The sequence below is a fragment of the Quercus lobata genome, chromosome 4 (assembly GCF_001633185.2).
Source record: "Quercus lobata isolate SW786 chromosome 4, ValleyOak3.0 Primary Assembly, whole genome shotgun sequence".
Classification (NCBI taxonomy): domain Eukaryota; kingdom Viridiplantae; phylum Streptophyta; class Magnoliopsida; order Fagales; family Fagaceae; genus Quercus; species Quercus lobata.
Genome location: NC_044907.1, coordinates 23779758 through 23790649, shown reverse-complemented (window position 1 = coordinate 23790649; position 10892 = coordinate 23779758). Strand labels below are relative to the sequence as shown.

The following is a 10892-nucleotide window of genomic DNA, read 5'->3' as shown; positions in this document are numbered from 1 at the left end:
CTGGAGGAGCACCCAATAAGATATAACCGCGCGGGGGGGTGGGGTTGTTTAAATATGGTTAGTTTCCAAAGGATTTGGGTTGTGAGGAATAATTGTTGTGCTTCATCAAAGAATTAACTGGCTTGTCCTCAAGGAAATGTGTGGTTACATACGTAGTTTTGATCCCACCCTGTGAGACAGCTTTGTGTTCTAGTAATTCATATAAACATAACTCTCACCGTGTCATCTTATTCCTAAGACAGCCCTCCATCACAGTATCAATTCACTCATTGCAAGCTAACTTCTTCATGTATATCGCTTAAACTTGATTAACTTTTAGTGGAAAGGTGGTGGTGTAAATAAACTAATAATAAGACAATATTGAAGATAGTATATGTATGAAGTAAAGAAGAAAATGAAAACAGTAGAGTATATTAACCAGTTCCAGTCATGATTGCTTAGATTAGGATCATGTTCGGAAATGGTACTCCTCTCCAACTCCAACTCTGTGCGTCTTCCTGCCATTATTTGGGTGGATGACTTTTGCTTCAAGCCTTCAACACTCTGCAGACCTTACATATACTATATAGCAACGCTTGGTTCCATTAAAGGAAGTTCTTCGTATATTTCTGCAACATTATTTTAGCTTAAACTAAGGGTGGAGACTAGAAGTAAGCTATTTGTAGTAAATGGGGGATTAAATTAGCTGTATCCTCGGAGAGCACTTTGCGAAGCTAATTTTGTGTACAAATCACAGTCCAAAATCAACATTTGAACCAAGATAAGGTCATTAAAACAGCTGAATGCTTAAACAGAACTTATCTACCTTAGTCAAATTGGGCCTTATAGAGTTAAAACATTGAAAATAACGAATAAATAATTGTTGCAAAGAAGTAATGCCTTCTAAAGATTTAAAAATAAATAAAAATATAAGGCAATACAAACGTAGCATCATTAGAATTTAGAAGACCCATTGCTTGGCCTTTTGTCATCATTCAAGACATTTTTTTAGTTTCTCAAGATGCCCTTCAGAAAAAAAATTCTTTGGACACCGTCTAAGTTAAAATATATATATATATATATATATATAACAAATCAATTATAAATACTAGCAAAACAAATCACAAAAAACCAATAACCTCTACCTAATTTTTACCTCTCATTAGAGAGCTTTTTGTCCCTTTCAAGTAACTCCATCCCATAGTTATAGTAACAACTCCTATGTTGCTAATCACTCCATCCACACACCAATTAGTGTCACCAGCAACTTGGACCAGTTGGTGTCTTTAACTCAATCCATGAAAAAAATTTATTTTTTTAAAGATCTACTACTCACTTGGATTAGTTGGTGTTTTTTAAAAATTTACTTTAACGATGCATTATTAGCATTAATTTATTCTTGATTATAATATCTATTACTGATTTTTTTTAAAAAAAAAGAAAAAATACAAAAAAAATTAAAAAAATTAATGCTAATAATACATCGTTGTCAACCTTTAGTATTAATATTCTAACATTTTAAAATTTTTGAACAAAGAACTTTGGCCTCCTTAAGTTTGAATCCTGGTTCTGTCCCTGAATGATGGAGGTTGGTGAGTGAAAATACTTAAGTGAATATAAGCAATTAAGAGTTTGTAAGTTTAGTTGTAAATCAGGATACGTAATAAATATATATTTTCTTCAATTTAAATTATTAAAAATACTTAAGTGAATACATTCTCAATATTATTATAGAGACAGAAGAATTCCAAATCTTCATGAAGAGAGTTTTTTTGAACAGTGATAGCATCGGTGTTCAATCCTAACGAATTTAAACTATAAGCAATAGCAATTCTAAATCCGGGAAGAATTATAGATTAAATAGTGTCATTATCAAAGCAAGTTAAGCTAGAACTGAAAATGCAATTGAAGATAGTAAAATTTAGTCTGATGGGCTTATCTTAATGGGCCTGACGGATGGGCACTGTTTGGACCTTTGTAAAGATGGGCCCACGCGCTCTGAAGGCCCATCGCACAGACATGGTAAGGGCCCATGATCCGAAATCTCTATTTGCCTAGAAAAGCCCTAAGATCCAATAAGGGAAATTGTATCAAAGTCCCACATTGGAAAGATCTGGAGGTTAAGAAGAAAAACAACTCTCTACCACTATAAAAAGGAGTAATATTCACGCAAATCAAGGTAAGATGATTTGACCCTCTCAAACGCCTCAAAATAACTCAAGGGACGAATTCTGACTTGACCTTCGGAGGGCTTTTGGCCGGCGCCACACCGGTGCTCTCTAAGGGTTTTTCTTCCGTTTGTTCTTGTTGTGCAGGTTCGTTGACTCGCGAGTACGGTGTGACTTATTGGTGACAATTCTCAACGTCATCAGTTGGCGCCGTCTGTGGGAAACAGAGACGTATAGTACTCCCTAGATTCCCAGACAAAAGAGTTACATGGTACTCACTCGCTCAATGGCAACCACGAATGACGTTCAGGAAGAAGCCCCTACGACGGCCCTTGAGAGACAGGTCAGGACGCTCGCCGCAGCCGTGGAGCGCCTCACCAAGCAAAACCACGACCTGCAAGAGCAGCTGAACCAAAAGAATGCCGCGGTCAATAACCAAGGAGCGGATCAAGAGGGGAACAGCGCCGAAAGGAGAAATCAGGACGGACCACAGGAGAGTAACGCCCCGAGCAAACCAGTACGACGGGACGTAAGCATCCCTTCCCCGACGGACACTGCTCCACAATCCATCATCGCGGAGATGCAGGCGATGAAGGAGCAGATGGATGTGATGATGAGCGCTCTCAAGGGGAGAGTGTCAAGTGATCTCGACGACCTTGTCAACCGGACTGACTCGCCATTCACGGCAGCCGTCAACTCCTTCCCCCTGCCAAGTAAGTTCCGTATGCCAAGTATGGATAGCTACGACAGAGTCAAGGACCCTCTAGATCACTTAGAGACCTTCAAGACCCTGATGCACCTTCAGGGAGTGGCAGACGCGATCATGTGCAGGGCCTTTCCTACAACCCTGAAGGGCGCAGCAAGGATTTGGTTCAGCCGGATAGCACCCAACTCCATCAGCACCTTCAAGGAGCTAAGCGCTCAATTTACTACGCATTTCATCGGAGGACATCGGTATAAGAAATCCACGGCTTGTTTAATGAATATCAAGCAACGGGAAGAGGAGACGTTAAGGGCCTACATATCACGCTTCAACAAAGAAGCACTCTCGATCGACGAAGCCGACGACAAGATATTGGTAGCAGCATTCACAAACGGGCTGAAGGGGGGTAAGTTTTTGTTCTCACTATACAAAAACGACCCCAAGACCATGTCGGAGGTCCTTTACAGGGCCACCAAATATATGAACGCTGAAGACGCACTGCTATCGCGAGAAGATAGACCCAAGAAAAGAGACAGACCGGAGGATTCCCGACAGGACCAGGGGCGGAAGAAAGGAAGGATGGGAGACCGAAGGGAGGACAGACGTCCAAAACCAATGAGCGGAAGGTTCGCAAATTTCACCCCGCTCAACGCACCAATTGATCAAGTCCTAATGCAGATTAAGGACGAAGGGTCCCTGACGTTCCCAGGAAAGCTGAAGAGTGACCCCAGCAAAAGGTCCAGAGACAAATATTGCCGCTTTCATCGTGACCACGGCCACGATACGGCCGATTGCTACGACTTGAAGCAGCAAATCGAAGCACTTATCCGACAAGGGAAGCTGCAGAAGTTCGTCAACAAGGGGAGAACGGATCAACCCCCACAAGAACAACACCTCCGCCGAGAAAACGAGCGACCAAGACCCCCAATTGGAGACATAAGAATGATAGTCGGAGGGACTACTGCGGCCGGATCGTCAAAGAAGGCTCGCAAAACATACCTTCGGATGGTACAGAATGTCCAGTTGACGAGCAGAGTGCCAAGGATAGCAAACGGAGAAGAACCTATTGTTGGGTTCACGGAAGAGGATGCACGGCGCCTACACCATCCACACGACGATGCCCTCGTCGTCAGCGTGCAGACAGGAGACTACAACGTGCACCGAGTGTTGATCGACAACGGCAGCTCGGCCGACATATTGTACTATCCGGCATTCCAGCAGATGAGGATTGACAGGGACCTGCTAATACCAACAGACGCCCCGCTCGTTGGTTTCGGAGGGAGTAAGGTATTCCCTCTGGGTTCGGTAACGTTACGGGTGACAGTAGGAGATTACCCCCAACACATCACCAGGAACGTGACATTCTTGGTGGTCGATTGCTCGTCCGCCTACAATGCTATCCTTGGACGACCTACGCTCAACTCGTGGAAGGCGGCAACATCAACTTACGCCCTAATGATTAGGTTCCCAACGGAGTATGGGGTAGGAGAGCTACGCGGAAGCCAAGTTGCCGCACGAGAATGCTACGTCGCTATGATGGAGATGCAAGACCAAATCCAGGCCTTGAACATAGAAGAGCACCGAACGGTGGCGGAACCAACAGAGAAGCTGGAGGAGATAACTCTTGACAGTTCCAATCCGGACAGAACAACCAAGATCGGAACGCTTGCCAAACCCGCAATCCGTCAAGAGCTCGTAGCTTTTCTGAGGAGCAATAAGGATGTGTTCGCCTGGAGCCATGACGATATGCCGGGAATCGATCCCTCCGTCATGGTACACAAATTGAATGTATTACCCTCATTTCCACCCGTCCGACAAAAGAAGAGAGTGTTCGCAACGGAACGAGACCAAGCAATAGCGGAGGAAGTCCGCAAACTCCAAGAGGCAAGCTTTATCAGGGAAGTCTACTATCCCGATTGGCTGGCGAATGTGGTAATGGTAAAGAAAGCGAGCGGTAAGTGGCGTATGTGCGTGGATTTCACGGATCTTAACAAAGCGTGCCCTAAAGATAGCTATCCCCTTCCAAAAGTCGACGTCCTAGTAGACTCGACGGCTCAACACCAATTATTAAGCTTCATGGACGCTTTCTCGGGTTATAATCAGATCCGCATGCTCGAGGCCGATCAGGAAAAGACTTCGTTCGTAACCAGCCAAGGACTATTCTGCTACAAAGTAATGCCATTCGGCCTGAAGAATGCGGGGGCAACATACCAAAGGCTAATGAACAAGATGTTCGCGAAGCAGATCGGGAGGAATGTTCAAGTCTATGTCGACGACATGCTGGTGAAGAGCCAGAAGGAGGAAGACCACCTCGAAGATCTTAAGGAGACGTTCGGTACGCTACGATCCTACAACATGAAACTTAATCCGGGAAAATGCGCATTCGGCGTAACGGCAGGCAAATTCCTAGGCTTCATGGTATCCCAGAGAGGGATTGAGGCTAACCCGGACAAAATCCGAGCCATACTAGAAATGGCACCCCCGCGAAATGTGAAGGAGATACAAAGCCTTAACGGCAAGGTAGCGGCGTTAAATAGATTCGTGTCGAGAGCCACGGACAAGTGCCTGCCCTTTTTCCGCACATTAAAGAAATCATTCGAGTGGACGGACGAGTGTCAGCGAGCGTTCGAGGAACTAAAGGCATACCTATCCTCACCACCCCTATTGAGTCCCTCGCAACCTGGCGAAGAACTTTTCCTCTACTTGGCTGTCTCCTCTGTCGCCGTCAGCGCTGCTTTGATTAGAGAAGAAGATAATGCACAGAAACCTGTATACTACGCCAGCCGGGCGCTCCGCGGCGCCGAAGAAAGATACCAACCTATGGAGAAACTCGCTTTCGCATTGATAACGGCTGCTCGCAAGCTCAAACATTACTTTCAAGCCCACACCGTGAACGTAATGACCGACAAGCCCTTGCGAAGGGCACTGAGTAATCCTGAAGCCGCAGGTCGACTGACACTGTGGGCAATAGAATTGAGTGAGTTTGATATCAAGTACCGTCCGCGTGTGGCCATTAAAGGACAAGCCGTAGCCGACTTCATAGCGGAGTTTACGCGTGACGAGGACAAGGGGGCAGAAGAACCACTCAAGTGGAGCATCTTCACCGACGGGTCATCCAATCGGCGAATTGGAGGGGCCGGCATAGTGTTGCTGTCGCCCGAAGGAGACAAGATCGAATGTATGGTCCGTCTCGACTTCCCCATTACCAACAACGAAGCAGAATACGAAGCGGTGGCGGCAGGACTCGACCTAGCCAAAGCCGCCGGAGCTGAAAGTGTGGCCGTCCATTGCGACTCTCAGGTCGTGACCAATCAAGTAAACGGAGACTACGAATGCAAGGAGGAAAGGTTGAAGAGATATCTTGATCAAGTGAGAACGAGAGTCAACGGACTAAAAGCGACGGTCGTCCAAATCCCCAGGGGAGAAAATGAGCTCGCCGACCGGCTAGCCAAAGCCGCCTCAGCAGAACATGTGATGACACCGGGTAATGTACTTTCCTTCGTTCAACTCTTTCCACTAATAGACCCCGACAATATGCAGGAGATACGCTCCGAAAGAAACTGGACCACCCAGATAGCTTCATACCTGAAGGACGGGTTACTGCCACAAGAGAAGGAGGCAGCGAGGAAGCTGAAAGTCCAAGCGGCGAGATTCGTCTTGATAAGAGACGTTCTTTACAAGAGAGGATTCTCCCGCCCTTATCTAAGATGCCTCGGGGTTGAAGAGGCAGACTACGTAATGAGGGAAGTGCACGAAGGGATATGCGGGAATCACTCTGGATCGCGGTCGTTGGTGCACAAACTGGTACGAGCTGGGTATTACTGGCCGACCATGCAGAAGGATGCCGAGTCGTACGTTAAGAGCTGCGACAAATGCCAGAGGTTCAGCAATTTTATCGGACAGCCAGCTGAGGAACTGACCCCTATGACGGCTCCATGGCCGTTCGCACAATGGGGACTGGATATCATGGGACCCTTCCCAACTGCGGTAAGGCAGCTCAAGTTCTTGGTAGTGGGTATTGACTACTTCACAAAATGGGTAGAAGCGGAAGCCTTGGCCACCATTACAGAAAAGAACGTTAGAAGTTTTGTTTGGCGGTCCATCGTATGCAGGTTTGGTATTCCTAGAGTCCTTGTCTCGGATAACGGGAGGCAGTTCGACAACAGCCACTTCCGGGATTTTTGCACACAGCTGGGAATAAAAAACCACTACTCATCACCCGCCCATCCTCAGGCCAATGGCCAGGTTGAAGTCACGAACCGATCCCTGCTAAAGATTATCAAGACTCGGCTCGAGGGGGCAAAGGGAATATGGCCCGAAGAATTACCGAGCATACTGTGGGCGTACAGGACAACGGCGAGGACTCCGACAGGTGAGACGCCATTTCGACTGACATACGGGAATGAGGCGGTCATCCCCGCAGAAGTTGGCCTCACAAGTTACAGGGTTCACAACCATGACGAAGGCAGGAACGACGAATCAATGAGGCTACAGCTGGACCTGATAGATGAGGTAAGGTCGGCAGCGGAGCAAAGGATCGCAAGATACCAGGAACGCATGGCCAGACATTACAACTCCCGGGTCCGACACAGAGACTTCCAAGTAGGAGACCTCGTACTCAGGAGGGTCATGGGTGCAGCTAGAGACCCTACACAGGGAAAGCTCGGCCCCAACTGGGAAGGACCTTACCGAGTCACGGCATGGAAAAGGAAAGGAACATACCACTTGGAGACTACGGAGGGGGAGAAGCTACCGCATCCATGGAATGCGGAGCATTTGAGGAAATACTACCAGTGATAGTAACACGGCGAACGGCAACCAATTTTCCATTTGGCTTTTTATTAACTATTTATAAGTTTTTTCTTTAACATGTGTTTCTCTTGCTACAATCCTGTCGTGCCTTTTTTAAGCCCAAGGGGGCAGGCACTTTTCCTTTACGCAATTAGATACCATTATAATCTTCTTCTACTTTGATGTCACTACAATTGTCCCCGAACTTAACGAATGCTAGTTTAAAGTCCAAAAATTGGACGGATCACCAAAACGGTGAGAGTAATACAAGTCCAAAAGTGGACGGATCACCAAAACGGTGAGAATTCTACATGTCCACAAAGTGGACGGATCACCAAAACGGTGAGAATTCTACATGTCCACAAAGTCACCAAAACGGTGAGAACAGTACAAGTCCAAAAGTGGACGGATCACCCAAAACGGTGAGAAATTCTAAAAGTCCATAAATTGGACGGATCACCAAAACGGTGAGAGTAATACAAGTCCAAAAGTGGACGGATCACCAAAACGGTGAGAATTCTACATGTCCACAAAGTCACCAAAACGGTGAGAACAGTACAAGTCCAAAAGTGGACGGATCACCCAAAACGGTGAGTAAATTCTACAAGTCCGTAAAGTGGACGGTATATGCGCCATAATGTGGACGGGTAACCAAAACGGCGAATAAAATTATCCATAAAGTGGACGGATCACCAAAACGGTGAGTAGTTATACAAGTCCACAAATTGGACGGTGTTGAGTCCACAGAGTGGACGGATCACCTAAAGCGGTGAATAATTCCACGTCCATAAAGTGGACGGACCACCAAAACGGTGAGTAGTTACACAATTCCACAAATTGGACGGTGAACCCCTCAAAGTGGACGGATCACCCAAAACGTTGAATAATTCTACATGTCCATAAAGTGGACGGATCACCAAGACGGTGATAATTATACAAGTCCATAATTTAGACGGTATCAGTCTCAAAGCGAACGGATCACCGTAATTAAAATTAGAGATATTTACGCACCTAAAACGGTGAATAATTCTACATGTCCGAAAAGCGGACGGACCAACAAAACGTTTAGTAATACTACGTGTTTGTAAAATGGACGGCATAGCAAAAACGGTGAATAAATTACGAACATACACAAAGCAGACGGCTCTAAAACGCCCACAAGGTGGACGGACAACATGACGATATAAGTTAGCTTCAATAGTTTAGCTTATAAGTGGACGGATCAACATAAAAATTAAAATTCAAAATAAAAATAGACGGAGAAAATCCTTAACGGATACAGATCACGAAAAGACAATTAATGAAAAGCATTGTTCAGTACAAATGAAACTTCAACGAAACCGTCTACAAGTTATTAACAATACATAAAAAGGGAGACGGATCCTCATCAACAATTATATGGTTCACTCTGCTTTATTGGGGTCGACAACAGCGACCTCATTCGGCATAGCGGACTCTCCGTCACCCTGAGCTGCCTCTTCTCCAAAGAGATCCTCCGTATTTTCGGAGGCGGCGGGTAGAGCAGACGTCTGACCTTGATCAGTTAGTGTTATCATGGACAAGTCCAGATCTGGGTAGGCCTTCTTCACCTGACGGAGCGAATCGTCGAAGCCTTGAAGGAACGATCCTGCCAGCTCCTTCAACAAAGACTCGGAGTTGCGATATTCGCTGACGGCGTCATCCCTTGCATGACGGAGTTTTTTCTTCAGATCCTTCACCTCGTCTGCTCTAACCTTCAAGGCCTTCCCAGCCTCCTCCGTCCTCTGTTCAAGTTCTTCTCTCGTCTTCTCAGAGAGTTCAAACTTCTGCTCCATTGTGGCCTTCCACTTGTGCAGCTGGCCAAGCTCCTCTTCTGTCTGCCCAAGTTTTGACCGTACCCGTTCCAGAGCCGCTTCACGGTTGAGGCAGCGGTCCATCAAGCCCTTCATCATAACCAAGGACTGAAATAGACAAAATTAGAAGTGTCAAAAATGAAACTAGGGAGTGGACGGACATAAACTGAAGGATAAGGAAAGTTACCTGTCCGACGGCAAATAACCCCGTCTCCCCCATCACCTCCGTCGAGTGATTCCCAAGATCCTCATAGTCCTCTGCAGAAAGTATGGACGTGAGTTTCTCCAAAGCGAACTTCGAGTCCTCACGGAGAAGGGGAGGGGGCTTCTCCTCGCTGACGGGTGGAGCATGCATTAGGCCCTTACCGGCCCCTTGTTTAACTTGGGTGACGGCCTTAGGGCCCTCAGCCATCAAGCCCACCACGGGCTCCATTGACACCTTTGGCTGCTTGAGTGGACGGTCGGACTTGGGTGGCTGCTTCCTCTTACCCGATGACCCCGGCACACTGGGAACAACGATCTCACCCGTCTTCTTTTGCTCGACGGCTAGAGATTTTATCATTGCCCTTCTCTTGGCGTCGTCCATTTCTGCAATACAGGACGGATGATGATATTTTCTCAAAAATAAAATTTCAATTTCAAGGGTAAAAGTAGACGGACTCACGTTTGTGTATTCTTTCGTCGTATGCAATGGCCTCACGGGTGGGTTCTGGACCGTCACAATACCAGTGTATTGTCTTTGGATTCACTAACTTAGCCCAGGTCCTTTCCTCCGGCCTAGTTTTTCTGCAAATCTCTTCAAGGAAACTAAATTCCTCGAGGCTAATCTGCGGACGCTGTCTACCTGCAAAGACAGACGGTCAAAATACGCACATAAAAGTGTACGGATATGTAAAAAAGGACAAGTAAGACGGGTGTATACGTATTTTCCCCAAGTTGTATCGACGGGCATGTACTCCGTCTCTCCTGGACGGTTCATCCATCTGTCACCCTCCAGGAAGAAGTAGCGACTCTTCCAGTCTCTATTTGAGTCTGGGGTCTCAAATATAATCTTCAACAGGGGACTTCGACTAGCAAAACGGTACAACCCCCTTGATCTGTCAATCTCATCTGGACGGTAACAGTGAAGAAATTCACGGACCGTCAATCTCCTTTCTCCGTCTGACTATGCACCATAAAGAATCTCCATTGCTATGAAGACCCTCCAGGCGTTCGGAGAGATCTGGGTGACGGACAGTCCCAGGTAATGTAAGAGTTCTCTATGGAGTGTAGAGAGCGGGAACCGAAGTCCAGCCTTCAACACCTGCTCGTACACTCCAACGCCCTCTACCCCGTCATAATAACATTTCTCCGACACGTAGGGGAGACGAATTGGAATGTAATCTGGTATCTGAAAATTGGTTCTAAAGGTACTGAAGT

At 46.4% G+C, this 10892-nt stretch overlaps 1 protein-coding gene across 1 annotated transcript; it reads right to left on the bottom strand.

The window, feature by feature from the left end:
- Nucleotides 1-9044: 9044 nt before the first annotated feature.
- On the bottom strand, nt 9045-10379 carry LOC115984872. Its single transcript, XM_031107868.1, has 3 exons — nt 10138-10379; nt 9661-10061; nt 9045-9581 (listed from the first exon to the last, which is right to left on the bottom strand). Exons 2-3 carry the CDS (start codon nt 10057-10059, stop codon nt 9045-9047), a joined length of 936 nt encoding a protein of 311 aa, XP_030963728.1. The 5' UTR covers nt 10060-10061; nt 10138-10379.
- Nucleotides 10380-10892: the final 513 nt, after the last annotated feature.